Source organism: Choloepus didactylus, chromosome 10, assembly GCF_015220235.1.
Source record: "Choloepus didactylus isolate mChoDid1 chromosome 10, mChoDid1.pri, whole genome shotgun sequence".
In the NCBI taxonomy this organism is placed as follows: Eukaryota; Metazoa; Chordata; class Mammalia; order Pilosa; family Megalonychidae; genus Choloepus; species Choloepus didactylus.
The window spans coordinates 94,455,821-94,472,274 of record NC_051316.1 but is presented as its reverse complement, the minus strand read 5'-3'; the positions used below and the strand labels follow the sequence as shown (position 1 = coordinate 94,472,274).

General features: G+C 39.4%; 1 protein-coding gene across 11 annotated transcripts in view; it reads left to right on the top strand.

Moving 5' to 3' along the window:
- RALGPS1 (Ral GEF with PH domain and SH3 binding motif 1) overlaps positions 1-16,454 on the top strand; it is a 427,751-nt gene that overhangs the window by 243,514 nt on the left and 167,783 nt on the right. For all 11 annotated transcript variants that reach the window (XM_037798268.1, XM_037798267.1, XM_037798269.1 and 8 more), the window contains one exon: positions 6,937-7,063. In XM_037798268.1, coding sequence (XP_037654196.1) covers positions 6,937-7,063 — 127 coding nt within the window. The remainder of the gene's footprint in view (positions 1-6,936; positions 7,064-16,454) is intronic.

The following is a 16,454-nucleotide window of genomic DNA, read 5'->3' as shown; positions in this document are numbered from 1 at the left end:
AAAAAGAACACCCAAATCATCCCACCATCCCACCCCATTTGTCCTTTAGTTTTTATCCCCATTTTTCTACTCATCCATACACTAGATAAAGGGGGTGTGATCCGCAAGGTCTTCACAATCACACTGTCACCCCTTGTAATCTACATTATTATATAATTGTCTTCAGGAGTCCAGACTGCTGGGTTGGAGTTTGGTAGTTACAGGTATTTACTTCTAGCTATTCCAATACATTAAAACTAAGAGGTGTTATCTATATAGTGCATAAGAATGTCCACCAGAGTGACCTCTCGACTCCATTTGAAATCTCTCAGCCACTGAAACTATTTCGTCTCATTTTGCATCCCCCTTTTGGTCAAGAAGATACTCTCAGTCCCACGATGCCGGGTCCACATTCATCCCCGGGAGTCATATTCTGCTTTGCTAGGGAGATTTACAACCCTGTCTCCCTAGCTTTTGACCTTGGTTTATGAGTCCCACTTTTCCCTTGTAGCTGACCCTTGGCTCCATGAAAAGTATTTGAAATCACTATGCAGGGGCTTGATCTTTACCTGGTAATTTTAGTTTACTTTGCATATGTGGTTGTAAGCCCATTCTCAATCCTAATGTTGTATATTTTTGCTTTTTGCCTTGTTGGTAGAAGTTTGCCTGTTTTATTGACATTTTATAAAAATTGGTTATTGGATTTAGTTATCATTTCTATAGGTTTAGTTTTAATTTTTAATGTATCAGTTTCTAATTTTATCTATTAATCAATTTCTCCTATTTCACCAACTGCTCCCCCCCCCAACTTCCCTAGCTTCTGAGTTGAATGTTTAGTTCATTTTCATTCTTTCTTTCTTGTTTAATTATAAAACAGTTTAAAACCAAGAGTTTTCCTATTACTACAGTTTTGGCCTTATCACCTAGTTTAATATATAGACTTCTCATTGCTTTTGGTTTATGAATAGTCCATAATCTTGGTTTTTATTTCTCCTTTTGCCCAATAATTATCAGAATATTCAAAAAATTTCCAAAGAATTGGATTTTTAAATTATCATTGTTATTTTTCTCATTATTCTTTTATTCAACAAATACTTAGGCAGTGGTTCCTCTGTATCAGGAACTGCATTATATGCAGGGAATAGTGGAGTCGATACAGCCAACAGGGTCATAGAATCTGGTCAGAGTCTGCCCTCATGGAATTTACTATTTGCTGAGTGAGACACAAATGTAATCACACAATTAATTACAATCATAAAAAATATTATAAAGAAAATTTCAATGTGCCCTGAGACTTCTAAACTTTATTAGAAGTGAAGATGCTTGCCTGTTGTATTTAATGACTTTTTTCTTTATTTTATTTCCTTACTTCTTTTCCTGAACAGGAATGCTTTTTTTTTATCTGCTTGACTCATGTAGGCAAATAATTTTCATGTATGTAATTCTGATGCTTTCTTCCTGAGAAGCCTTCCTGAGGCTTCCCATACTCTCTAAGGTCTAAAGGACCCTCAATTCATATGAGGTGTGCAATTTACGAACTCTACTTGTAATAAAGTTTAAAACATATGTAAGTATGTGCTGTTACTTTCTGAATAAACTAACCTTATATTTTACAAGTTAAATATTCAAAGATTTTATCAGCATAATAGATGCACATTAATTTTAAAAATCAGGAAATACTGAAAGACTTATAATGGGAAACAAAACTCATCTGCTTCTACTCCTCCACACCCCATTCATTCCCCAGAGACAACCCCTTTCCTTTATTTAGCAGTTTCTTCTAGTTGTTGCTGCCACATTTCCACCAATGTACTTTTGCTACAATTTGTTGATCCATCCACTTTAGACAGTATCTGGTAACTTCTTTGTATGATAGATGTTGGTTTAGTTTTCCTGCATCCCTCATTCTTCAAAACATATCACTATAGTTAGCTCACTTCGGTTAAATGACTATTTGATGTTTAAATTATTAGGAATTAGTTCACTGTAAATATGGTTCACTGCATAGTCAAGTAGTAAACTATGAATAACGTATCCTTCCTTGAGTATTTTTTGTTTTTCCTGGAATTTCTAATTGTCTTTTTAAAGAAGTCTCTCTCTATCTACTGTTCATATGTACATATATATATAATTTTTAAAATTATTTTATTTTAATTTTTTTTTTACATTTTATAATAAATATATCTACACACAGACCCCTCCATGTACCATCACATTAGATTTTCTACCAAGTCCTCTTTTTCTCTAGGAATATCTCTCCCAGGGTTGATCCAACGTGAGCCAATTGTTCTTAAAGCCTGCTGCTCATCTATCACCCCAAAAACTCCCTCCTGGGTTAGATCCACTGTTTCCTTTATTCCATGTCTTCCTGTTCTTGGTTTATTTCTTCATTTTGCTGGAGGAAGTTCTTTAACAATTTTTAAATAAATGTGCATGGAAAAGAAATGTTCTGAGTTTTTTCATGACTAAAATTATTTCTGTTCTATCTCTTATACTTGATTGATGGTCTGGCTGGATTTAAGATTCTGAATTGAAAATCAATTTCCATCAGAATTGTGAAGACATTTCTCCTTTGTCTTCTGGGATTCTGTGCATTGCTACTGAGAAATCCATTGCTGTTTTAAATCTCATTTGTAGGTGCAGATTGGAGGAAATGAGTGAAGTTAACCAGATCTCCAACCCTTTTGAATGTGTTTGTGTGTGTGTGTGTGTGTGTGTGTGTGTGTGTGTGTGTGTGTGTCTGTTTGTGTAGGGAGAGGGGTGTTGGTAGAGAGTATGTGTGTCAAGGCAGGGTTAATAGAGGCAAGTGTCACCTGGAGGAGCCTGGTTTCGAATTTAGGAAGAATGCAAATAAGGCTGCCTTTGATTTCCCACTCCTCCTAAAGAACCCAGTGTTGATTTGAAGGCAATCTGCAGGGTGAGCCTCAAGGGTGTCCCCCAGGGCTCTAACCTCATGTTGACCTGGTCATATCCATGTCAGGACACAGAAGGCAGGTTGATCACCTCCATGGTGCCACAAATAGAGGCATTTGACAGGCTGGACAGATAGGCTGAACATGGAAGGGGGGAAACACGGACAAACTCCTTCTGGGTCTAGAGAACCAGTGGCATGAGTGTTGGGAGCCAGCATGGCTCAGCCACAGTGTATGCAAGGAAGATGTCAGGATTTGTTTAACTGCTGGATGAATATGAGTGTTTGCCAAAGAAGTCAGTGGATTCTAGATTGTATTAATAAATGAAATGACATCCTGAACAAAGGAGAGATACCAGCTCAACTCTGCACTGGGGCAGTTCATAATTAGAGTATGTGATTTTGGTACATATGTCTATTTTTATTTGGCACATGCTTCATCTTTAAATGTTCATTTCAATTATCCCCTCTATATAGCTTTTCTGGACACCTTCCTTGCCCCTAAATCATTATTTATTTTTGTGGGTTCTTAGTCTCTGTTCCCTCACTTATCACATTACTATAATATACATATCTTTCTCTTCTATTGACTCGAATTCCCCAAGGGAGTTGTAGAAGTCACTTAACCTTTATGATTGTGAACCTGAAATGGAGGCAGTAGTCCTGTAGCCACATGTATCACCTGGCTTTGTAAAGATAAGATGAATTGTATGTGATGGTGCTTTACAAACAGCAAGTGAAAGATGGCATTATTCCTTGTTCATTTGGTAATGTGATGGGTAGCAGCCTCCAATCAGCAGCCATTTAAGCAGCTGCTGCCCCCACTATCTCTGTAGCATCCCCACCCAGATGGGTCCTGAATTTCTCAATGGGAAAAGAAAAACTCACTTTTTGTTCTCCAACTTCTCCAACAATGAGAACTCTCTTTTGGCTTAAATGCTTCTGCCTGCCTTCCCTGAAGTCCTTAAGTCATGGCTGCTCACACTGCAGGGGGCTGCTGCACAGCTGCATCCCCAAAGCTACAGAGGCCAAGGATTGAGGAATGGAGCACAATCTGCCCAAGGCAGTCTGGAGCCCTGGAGGCATAGCCAGATCCGGGGTTTGCAGATGTGGGTCCTAGGAATTACTCTGTTAGGCTGGGAGTTGACTGCACCAAGCTTCAACATGAGATTATCTACAAGTTGTCCTTTGGTCACTGAGGCCAGATGGGGTATCTATGACAGGGTAGAGTTCCAGCTGACTTATCACCAGTTTCCCCTCTGCCTCAGGCTTCCCAGCACAAAAATTAGGGCACCAGAGAACAGACCGTTTTCAGCACTGCAAGAAGACTGGGCACGTGTGTGCAAAAGGGGCTGACTGTAGAGATAGTACTATTAATTGTGCAACTAATAAAAACTGTTCTACAATGCCCAGAATGTTGATGCAGTCACATCTCTTACCTGTCCATCCCCCAAACAATTAAAATGAATTCAAGTCCTTAAAAGCTAGATAAGTTGCCCAACCTAGTGAAGAACCCCAAGGAATTACTTCAATATGAAAGGGGATATGAGGCATGCAACAAGGTGAATGATCCTTGAAGACATTATGTCGAGTGAAATAAGCCAGAAATGAAAGGAGAAATATTGTAAGTCCTCACTAATATAAACTAACTATAATGGGGAAATGCTGAGAATCGAATTCGAGAGCGTAAGTTATCGGGATAGAACGTGGGCAGAGATTGATTGACGATGCAGGAGTACAGAATGTTCAGTAAGACTTATTGTAAAGGTTCCCAGATTGTAAGCTTTTACAGCAGTCACTACTATTCCGGAGTTGTAACTGTTATTTAAGAGATGTTTATTTGGTACAAAATTTATATTCTCTGCAGCACACTATCTAATTTAACCTGTATGGTCAGTTTAAACATCATAATTACATGGAACCTAGAATAGGGAATGAGATCTTGTTATTTTGTACAGGTTAATGTAATACCCCAATATATCCCAGAGTATTTGGGGCAGAAAATAAAAACATATTTGTAAAGTTCCCTTGAGGGACTGGGGAAAATGTGGAAATATTAAAACTTCCCCACCTGGGGAATTCTTGTTATTCTTTCAAGCATTAGGGACTCCCAATTTAATAAGCCAAGCTCTCAGTCTTGGGGCTTGCCCTAATGAAAATTATGCCTGCAAAGGAGAAGCTAAGCCTAATTATCATTATGCCTAAGAGTCATTCCCAGAGAACCTCTTTTGTTTCTCAGATATGGCCTCTTTCTCTCAGCCAACTCTGCAGATAAACTTACTACCCTCCCCGCTACATGGTACATGACCCCCAGGGGTGTAAGTCTGCCTGGCAACGTGGGATATGACTCCCAGGGATGAGCCTGAACTTGGCATTGTGGGATTGAGAATGCCTTCTTGACTGAAAAGGGGAAGAGAAATGAAGCAAAATAAAGTTTCAGTGGCTAGGAGATTTCAAATGGAGTCGAGAGGTCATTCTGGAGGTTATTCTTATGCATTAGATAGACATCCCTTTTTAGTTTCTAGTGTATTAGAATAGCTAGAAGGAAATACCTGAATCTCTTGAACTGTAATCCAGTAGTAGACTTGATTCATGATGATGACTGTATAACTATATAGCTTTTATTGTGTGAATGTATGATTGTGAAAACCTGGTGACTGACACTCCCTTTATCCAGTGTATGGGCAGATGAGTAATAAAATAAAGACAAAAACATATATAAATAATAGGGGGGATAAGGGGTATGGGATGTTTTGGGTGTTCTTTTTATTTTATTTTGGAGTAATGAAAATGTTCTAAAATTGTGGTGATGAATGCACAACTATATGATGATACTGTGAGCCATTGATTGTATATTTTGGATGGATTGTATGGTGTATGAATGTATTGCAACAAAATTGCATTAAAAAAATACGAAAGGGGAGACTGTCCTGCTTCCCCTAGTGCACAGCGGTCACTGTTCCACTTCTCTCTGCTGCATCATGGGATGTTGAACACTGGTCTAGCTCAGTCTGACAGAAGTGGCAGGTCTGTTGGTCCAGGTCCTTACACAGACCACCAGAGTCTCAGCACTAAACTTGGCCAAGGACATTCTAGGCCAGGGCTTCCTCTCCGTTTACACTCCTTGGCTTAGCCATTGAACAAATCCCAGAAGCACTGCATTTGGCCCTGGCAGCTGGACTTGGGGTGGCTTTCAATATCAATCTCATGCTGTGCGAAAGCCAAGCCTCCCCCAGTGACCCTGCTGCTCCTTTTCTAGACGTCTTTCCTCAAAGCCATTTTATTCAGGGTGACTTGTTGCTGTTTCCTGGCACTGGGCCTTGGCTTGGGACACCCAGGACCACTACAGCATGAGTCCTTAGCATCAAGTCTTGAAAAGCAGGAATTCAGGTTTCTATTTCTTCCTTCCCAGAAGACCAGCTTTATATTACCAGTGATTTCGGTCACAAAAGGATCTTGTTTCTCCAGTCTCTGGGCTGTATCTGATTTTGTATTTGCTTGATAAGTCTCCCCATAGGTCACTGTCTATAGAAGAGAAGATTGGCTTCTTTTGATTAAAATGCCATACCCTGGTGTAAATATGACATGGCTATAAACTACAGAGGGCCGGTCTACACGCACAACATGCACATGTTATTCTTGTGGAGTTATTGAGGGCATTTAGCAATGAGGAGGTGTTGAGGAGAGAACTGGAGGGAGGAGGCTTGGCGTAGCTATGAAATAACTCCTTGGGTGATCTTGAGCTATACTCTCTGAGCTCCTTTCTGTTACAGGGTCTACATACCCTTGAAAGTGCTAAGCAGGGGATTCTGACATTATGTAGAACAGTAAACTAGGTGACTTTGGAGGATATCTTCCACGTGTGAGATTCTGTGAAAAAGACAAAATTGAGGCTGTGAAAATCCATCTATGCGGTGTAATGGCCTTTTAAAGCCTTTAGTTGTGCCCATCAGCATGCCATTTAGGATGTTCCCTTTTTGTCTTTGTTTCTCTTTAGCTTTTGGTTTCTCTTCTCTCTCATACTCTATATCTTCTTCTCACTCCAGCTTTTGAATCGAAAAGACAAAACCACCTTTGAGAAACTGGACTACCTGATGTCTAAAGAAGATAATTACAAGCGGACTCGGGAATATATCCGAAGCCTGAAGATGGTTCCCAGTATTCCCTATCTAGGTAGGAGTCTGAACCGGCTTATTATTTTTAAGAAAACTGCTCAGTGCCAAGTAAGCTGTTTTTATAGTTTCTAGTTGAGAAATTGCCAGGAAGCAGCATGGGCCATGATAAAAGAGGCAGTAGGTTGGCTCCTTGGATTGGAACAGGCTGTTGATATTTCTCAGGGAGGGGAACCTTGATGAGGGCCTTGAAACAAAAGTGGTCCTGCCTCTTACAAAGGTGACTGTAAATCTCAAGCCTCCTCAGCCTGCAGCCCAGGAGGGTCACAGTTACAGTAAAACTCTCACCATCACATCCACTTCCTCCCGAATTAGGGAAACCCAGGACCAAACCCCTCTGTTCCTGTTTTCTGGGCATTACTAGTATATTTCATAAGAATTGCACAAACAAGATTATAATAATGATTATTGATTTTTATGATTGGAGAATAATGCATGTTCATTATAAAGAATTAGGAAGAGAAGAAAATTAATATCATTTGTCATCACTAGTTTGCTCCATAATCTGTCATTTATTTTAGGGCATATAAAAATATACATGCTTACTCTAAAGTGAATATTTAATATCATTATCTCTTTCCTGTACTGTGACTCAGTCCCATCAGATGGATTTGTCAAACCTGAATCTGCTTCTCTAACATTGACCGTTTAAGTTTTTAAGATTTTGCTATTATGATGCTGCAATGAGCATGCTTATTGCAAAATTTTCTATATGTAGTTATGATTATTATCTTATGATAACTCCTTAGAAGTAGAATTATTGAGTCAAAACTCATGCAAAATTTTATGCCACTTGATAAATATTTTCAAAATGCTCTCCAGAGGTGTGTCAACTTACACTTTTATCAGAAGGGGATAAGATTGTGTATTTTCTCCCAGTCACACAAGATACTGAGCACTCAAATACTCTCCCACTCAAAATACTGAGCATTATCATTCCCCTCCCCCTTTTTAATCTTTGTAAATTTGGTAGGTAAAAAATGCTTCTTGTAGTTTGGGATTCAGATAAATGCTGATTATAAGAAAAATTCCATCTTTTTATGATCTAATATAATTTTAAGAGAAAGGGAAATCAAGATTTTCAGAAATGACCCCTAATATTTTCAGGGACCCAGTACAAATTTTTTGAAATACATCTTTGATAACTTTTGAAATATCTTCCATGGCATTATTTATTAAGATTTTTTAAAATTCTTGTAAAGTCAATTTGGAAAGTTTATGTTTTAGTAGTAGAAAATTGTCCATTTTATCTAAGTTTTCAAAATTATTAGCAGAGTTTTTTCTTTAATTTTTTGACCATAGGGTTTTGTATAGTATTCTCTTATAAATTTATATATATATGGTTGTATTTGCTTTTGTATTCCTAATATTTTGTGTTTTTGTTTTTTCTTTCTATTTTTAATTTGCCTTGCCAGAGGTTTGTCTGTTGGTTCTTTCAAAGACAAATTTTTTATATGTTTATCAGTCACACTGTCTGTTTTCTAACTTACCGTATTTCATCAATTTTAGGATGTGCTTTTTTCCCATTTTTTAACACCTCTGAAACTGAGATGCATCATTCAATTGATGATAAGAAAACATCATGACCTTGTTTAATTGGCAGCATTTTTCTTGGTGATGCATAAAACAAAGTCTTAAATTTGATGTAATATGGAATTTCCTCTTTTGTCTTTTATAATTCCTTTCTCCTGCTTTCTGTAAATTGGCTTATTATTTCTATTAACTACTTGAGTCAAATTATTGGTTCATTTGTGTTTATATTATTCTTTCTACTTTAATATGGAAAGCAGTTAAAGCTAGAAATTTTCTTCTAATTGCTGTTTTTTTGCAACCTACATGTTTTGATGTGTAGTATTGTTGGTGATATTTTTAAAATATTCATAATTATAGTGTCAGTTTTTCTTTTATTCAAATATTATTTAAGTTGGTTTCTTAATGTTCTTTTTTTAAAAACAGCTTTATTGAGATATATTCATCATCATATAATTCCCCATTTAAAGTGTTAAGTATGTTCATTGGTGTTTATTATATTCAGAGAGTAGTGAAACTATTCTGTGATCAATTTTATAACATTTTTATCACTCCCATTTCCTGCTACTCCTCCCTCCCCCTAGCTCTAGATAACTGCTAATCTACTTTCTGTCTTCATAGATTTGCCTATTCTAGACATTTCATATAAATTGAATCATGCAATATGTGGTCTTGTGTGATTGGCTTCTTTCACTTAGCATCATGTTATCAAGTTTCATTCATGTTGTAGTGTGTATCAATACTTCATTCCTTCTTGTTGCCAAATAATATTCCATTGTATGGCGGTTGCTAAGCTGCTGGAATGCAATATACCAGAAATGGGGATTTGTTAGCTTACAAGTTTATACTTCTGAGGCTGTGAAAAATTTCCAAATCAAGGCATCAACAGGGCAATACCTGGACTCTGAAGGCTGATTACCAGTGAGCTTGGGCTCCTCTGTCAAATGGGAAGGCACATGGTGGTGTCTGCTGGTCCTTCTTTCCAGGGTTTCATTGCTCTCAGCTTCTGGCTGCTTCGTCTTTCAGCTTCTCTGGATGCTTCGTCTTTCAGCTTCTCTGGATGCTTCTCTGAATTTCACCTCTTAACTTCTCTGGGACATTTCTCTGTGAGCTTCTCTGGCTTTTATCTTCTTATGAAGGACTCCAGTAAGAGTATTAAGACCTACCTTAAATGAGGTGGGTCATAGCTCAATTGAAATAACCTAATCAAAAGGTCCCACCTACAATAAGTCTTTATCCACAGAAATGAATTACATCTAAGGACCTGATCTTTTCTGGGGTCCATAAAATCTCCAGATTACCACATATGGATATACCACATTTATTTATCTGTTCATCAGTTGATGGACATTTGAGTTGTTTCGATTTTTGACTATTATGAAAAGCTTAGGTTTTTAAAAAATATAGTCTTCTCTCTGATTTTTTTTACATTGGTTCAGAATATGTGACATACATGCTTTCTAGATTTTTGAAAATATTTGAGTTTTGTCTTATGGATTAATATATGATCAATTTTTGTAAATGTTTCATGGTGCTGGAAAAGAAGGTGTTATCTCAACTTATAATTACAGTATTATAATATTCAAGTTGTTGATTTTTGACAACTTGGTCTTTGAAGTACAGAACTATGTGTTAAGAGACTGCTTGCATTTCTAATAGTTTCTGCCTTACTTTATTCAATATATAAAAGTTTATAACAGTTGTAGACTCATTGTGACGTGTCCCATACAAAATGAACTTGGTTCCATTTGTTGTTTGCTTTTATTTCTTTGTGTGATATTCTGTTACCTCTTAATTTTAATTTGATTTTTTTTGATAAATCTTTTACTGTATTTTAGCTTTAAATATTTTTAAGTTGCTTTGTTTTAGATGTGATCCTTACAAACAGCATTTAGTTAGAAATTACTTTTGAACCCAATTTGAGAGACCTTGCCTTTTAGTAGGGGAGTGTAATCCTTTTTCATTTGATTAACTCATTTGCTTAGTTTTGTGCCATATTGTTGAACTGAATTGAATATTCTATGCTTTCTTTTTTCATGCTTTCTTATAATTTCCTTGTTCTTTTCTTATGGCTTGCCATAAACTACAGTGTCTTACTACTGAATGACTGTCAAATTCCCATTTCAGATCTGCAGATGGCGCGCTTGTTGATATGCACGGTTCCCAAGCCCATTGCCACTCTGCATGAGGTTAATCAATTGAGGGTTCGGATTGATGGTATTAGCTGAACCTCTGGTTCAGCTAGCAGAGGTTCTCCAGGATGATTAAGGGTGGCCCCCTCTCTAATAATAAAAATGATCATGAGAGCTGCCATGTTATTATCTGCTTTCTTTGTGCCCAGCACTTTGCTAAGTGCTTTAATGATTTATCCTGTTGAATGCCTACAAAGCCCTTTGAGGAAGCAAGCTATGAGAATTTGCCTAGGGTCACATAACTGGAAAGAGGGAGAGCCAGGACTTGGCCCAGATGGTCTGGCTACAAGCCCTAAACTCTTGACATTGTCCTCTCCTGCCTCCCTTCCTCCACTGTTCAGGTCACTGTTTTCCTACCCTTCCCTTACAGTTGGCCACCTGTATGTCCTCTGCCATTTAGGAATTGTGGGTTATATGAAGGTGAGATGAATTGTCTCCACTCTTTCTTGTGACGCACTGTTCCTGGACCACAAAGTGGTGCTACCTTGGGCTTCTAAGGGCATTGGTCTCAGCTGAGGGCAAACTGACCAATACTATCTGCCCTTCTTGACCTGTGTCCCTGTCCTCAGACCAAGTGCGTGTACCTCCTTAGGCCACTGGCTATAGGTCCTTCATGGGCTACAATGATGGGTTTCCTCAGTCCACATCTTCATTGGGTGTGCAGCCTGTGCTGGCCCTCGGGCCCCTTCCACTCAGAGTTTCTAGACATGTGCCCCCCACCTACCTACCCTTGTCCTCGGCAACCTCATCTCAGCAGGTAGATGCTTTCTGAGAGGCCGTATACAGACCTTCTTACTGCTGCATGGGCAGCCCTTCTTATTCCTGGATGGCACTCCTGCTTCTGACTCTAAGTGAGCCCAGTATAATAACTTCCATGCTCCCATCCCTTCATCCTCTCTCCTTAAGCCTGTTGGATTTTATTTCTGAGTCTTACTTCAGCATGATTTCTGACTTACAAAGGTCAGAGGGAGGCAACTCCAGTGTGCTTTCTGTTCTTGGACCAGAGTGTGATGGTTTACCGTGGTGACTTCATAGTTTGCATAAACAAGAATGAAGGGGAGATTCCATTCTGAGGCTCAGTGGGGCCATGAGCCCTTAGGGCAGCTATGGGACCTATCTGCACATTTGATTGTAATGGACAGACCCTGCCCAAATCCAAGTTGTGGTTTCAATACTGGATTCCTCTTGAAAACCCAACCTGTTATGGGGACAGGTTTGTTTATTTAAAGAGGAATAGTTGCATAATTACTGGAAAGTACAATAAAGGAGAAAATGTCTGAAACTTGACCATTTCTTTTTCTTCTTGCAGAGTTGTCCCTGTAGGGCTTTTCCTCCAGGGGTAGGGGGTCATTTATTCTCTGGGAGGAATTTAGGTCTATCCCTGACGTCTCAGGTTCTTTGTTGGCTCTGCTGCCTGGGCCTTGAATGCTGCTCCAGAAGTTATTTGCCTCTAATAACAAATATGAGTTTTATTTTTGTAATAATTCTTTTAAGCCTCCATAGAATGTTCTGTGTTTACTGACTTCCTGGGACTATTAATATATATGTTTCTTACTCCATGTAAAGACATCCTCACATAGTACTAGAAGTTGGTGCTAACCATGTAGGTGTATATTCCAACTCCTTTGCCACAAATTTAGAGCTACTTGGCTGTACTTTGGCATACCGAGTTCCTCATGAAACATAATTTAAAAATCACTGAGGGAGACACTTATTACATTTTAAAAATAAAACTCTCTTTGTAACAAAACGTTTCTTCCAAATTACTTCGAAGTGTGAAAATAGTGGTGGGAAAATAGTGGTGGGTTATTTGCAGCTTAATTTTATCAGATAGCAACCCTATCGGATTGAAATGATAAAAGCAGGCAGAGAATTATGAAGAATGGTTGCACCATTTATTTCTATATGACTTTATTGATTTAGGAGTGTTTGGTTTTCACTACCTATTATCCCTTCCAGGAAATACCCAAATAAAATTTGGATTGTGGTGGACTTTAGAAGTTTAGAGCTGATTCTAAAAGTAACCTTAGTGTGAAAAATTGTGGTCTCTCAAGAAATAAAAATTAGGCTTTCTGATAGTTCTAAATATTAGGAGTTCATTTAGACATTGTTAGTAAATGACCCAGGCCTCTAATATGTGAAATAAATTTCTAGAACCTAAGCTATGCCTTCAAACAAGTAAACCCTTCCTTTTTTTAAAATAAGCCTTTATTTTCAAGTATAAACGCTGAAGTTTAAAATAAAGACAAGTTGTTTCCAAGTATAAAATAAAATTTCCAGCCAAGCTGTTGGAATGCTAAAAAAGACTTTCAAAAAGTAGCAGTCACTGTAGAATGTTTACTCTGAAAGTCCCCAAACCTGAGAACAGCAAAGTGAGTGAGGGGCTCATGCTCTGAGTCTGAGAGCAGCATGCGCCAGCCCTTCTATCAGGTGGGTATATTCTCACTGCTGGTTATTAAATGTGCAGTAGACACTTTCTTTAAGTAATAGATTAATCAGACATTATGTCTGCTCTTATGGAAGTCACACTCTAGTCCTGATCACCTGCAATGAAAAAGAAATTAAAATTGAGTTGAGCTGTGTGACCCAGATCGGTCCAATCAAAATGAATCCTGGGATTTGTTTGTATTACCCAGTGAGAGACTTGTTCTCTTTACCTGTGCATGTTACAGTTGGAATTGGGGCAGCCATCTTCCCACGTGGAGTAAAGGGCCCATGTGACAATGGAGCCAACACTGAGAAAGTGGAGTCTAGACATGGAGAGAGAGAAAATGGGTACTGAGGACATCATTCAGTGCCCTGGATCAAACCACACCTGAAGCCAACAAGTTCTGTTCCAAGATAGTTTTGGTTGCTGAGACCAATAAATTCTCTTTTTGCTTTTAAAAGAAAATGAGTTGAGCCTTATGAAGAGAAAGTCAAGGTGTTATAGGAGCAAATAAAGGGGGACCCAGCCTAATCTGTGGGTACCAAGAAGTGTTCTCTGGGGGGAAATGGAGCCTTAAAGGATAGAAAGAAAGTCAGCTGAGTAAAGAGGTGGGGGAAAGGGTGAGCATCCCAGACAAAGACAGCAGCTTATGCAAGAATCCTGATGTGGGGAAAAACATGTTTGTTGGAAAAACTGGCTGGGAAGTAGAGAGAGGGGAGGAGAGTGTCATGAGAAGCAGCTGGAGTGGAAGGGAGGGGTAAGATCGCCTAGGGCCTTGACACTAGGAGTAAGGAGCTCAGTCTCTGACCCAACCTAAGAGCAGGAGGGCATGACCAGATTGGATTTGCATTTAACAGATTCACCCTGGCTGCAGTAGGGTGAATGGCTCAAAGGAGGTCATTCTGCTAGGGGATTATGCAGAAGCCTGCAGTGAATCACTGTATTTCAGAAACTGCTAGGTGAGGGAGCAAAAGCCCTCTAAAAACTACATTTTAGAATTAAGCCTTGGAAAGATTTAAAACAATCATCAGTAAGCATTTCTCTCATACCTGATGGAGACATACAGCGTTTTCCTGCCCTTTGGCTTTGAGAATCAGTTTGTGTGTTTGAGCTGTGGACCCACTTAAACTAGGGGGGCAAACAGAGGTACTCTTTGATTAGACTTCCAGAGGGCAGAAAGGATTGAATTGATGGATGCTGGCAGAGCTTCTGCTTCCCAAGACATGGATCAGAGTGACTGTTGCCCCTTTGGTGGGGGCCGCCACCACAAGACCAGAGTGCAATGGCTCCCAGGTCACTGTTAGCAACTATGTTATTCAGATGATCCCAAACTTGCCAGCATTAAGGGTAATCCTTTCTTTAATACCCAAATGAGAAGATTCCATTCTATGTGACTGCAGAAATCCAGTCTTTTTTGTTTGTGGTTTTTTGGTTTTTTTTTTTTTTCAGTTCCCCATCCCCAAGTGTTTCCAGAGATCCCTGGGGAACCCTCATTTGTCCCACAGATCCAGCCTTGTTACTTGCTGCCCCAGCTGGCTGCCTGACCCCAAACGTCTGATTTCTCACTCCAGAAATCTCCTGCCTCTCCCAACCAGTCTCTCCAGCTGGGCCTGTGTAGAGCTAAGCATCTCCTTCCTTAGTTGGGAAAACACAGTCTAGGGATATAAGGGTGTGTCAGTGCCACAATGGAAAACTTACACCTGATTCTTATATGCCGGTTCCTAGGGTCTGTGGGTCATGCCCCTTCCTCTTCTCTGTCTTGTCGGCCCACATGCCTCAGGGATCTATTTGCTGTCCTCCCTTCCCCATCCCAGAAAAGACTTTGATCAAAGTCGGATATCCAGTCCTTTCTGGGGACCAGCAAGCAGGGAGAAGGCTTCCCTCTGAACCAAGTTTCAAATATGCTTCTTAATCAACAAAATAATCCCAAAGATTACAGCCCCATCCAAAATTAAGGAAACCTTTTCCATTATTTTGTAGAGTGGTTATCTATGCATTGTTTCAATTCTCTCCCTTCCAGAAAAGAATTTTGCCTTTACTTTTATGATCTCAGGATTTCTTACCTTAAAATTCAGATTTCTCTCTGACTTCGTGGTCTTGCTCAGTTCTTATAAAAAGTCAGTAGATGTTATTAAAATCCCTTTTCATGAATGAAGAAACCACAGTGTGACTTATGATTTACAAGGTCATTTGCCAGGCGGACACCAAGTTTAATTGAATATCTTATGCTCATAGTTGAGGTTCCACCCAGCCTTAACTTATGCATCCTCCATTTAAATATCTCTTGTTTCTATGGAGATAAACAGTGTGGAAGGAAAACATGTAGGGGTCAAGAAGGGAGCACTTGGGGGAAAGATTTGTTTTCTGTGTGCTTTGCTTGCTCAGAAGCTGGAGTCACCTTGTTCCATTTGTCTCTTCTGGGACATAGGGAGGAACTGCAGTCAGCTGTTTGGCCCCCCAAAAGAAGGTAAGAGTGCCAGCCCATTCTGTTCAAGGTAAAGTGTGTTTTCATAGCAGGAATCTGTATACTCATTAGGGCAAACTATTACTCTGTAATCAAGTTTTGGAGTTCAGTTGGAAGCTAACTAATAATAATTAAAACTCATATTTATTCTGTTACCATATGACAGGCTCTGCAATGAGCACTTGACATGCATTATCTCATTTAATCCTCCCAACATTCCTGTCTCTGAAGGAGGCTCTATTTTAAACTTATTTTACAGCTGCAGAAGCTGTGCAAGACTCACATTTAAGGTTACACACTGGTAAGTGGTGAAACTAGTGTTCAAATTCATATCTGACTGATTCTGGAGCCCCAAACACTAACCTGATAGTATACCACATGTCCCCTCTAACAGATCTCTACCCTCTGGGAAGAACCAAGAGAGTAGACTGAGAAGAGGAAGTGCCTCTAGGGACTCTCCTGGTGGGAGGGCCTGGTGAAGCAAACTGGTTCATGGGGACAAAGTGGAGGAAGTGGGCACTAATCCTCTACTGATACATTCAGATTGCTCCCTCAGGCCTGGGCTGGGTCAAGGGCTCTCCCAGAAGCACCTGGCCCCAGAGAAGGAAAGTGTTAGGATGAGTAAGAGCTTGAGAACTTTTCCATTCTCAGGACTAAGGGGGCCACAAGGGCACAGTTTCAGAGAGGGAGAGTTAGGACAATGGCCCTGAGAATCTGAAAGATTTCGTGTGGTAGACAGCCTCTAAGATGGCCCTCGAAGCTCCCCATCTCCTGGTCT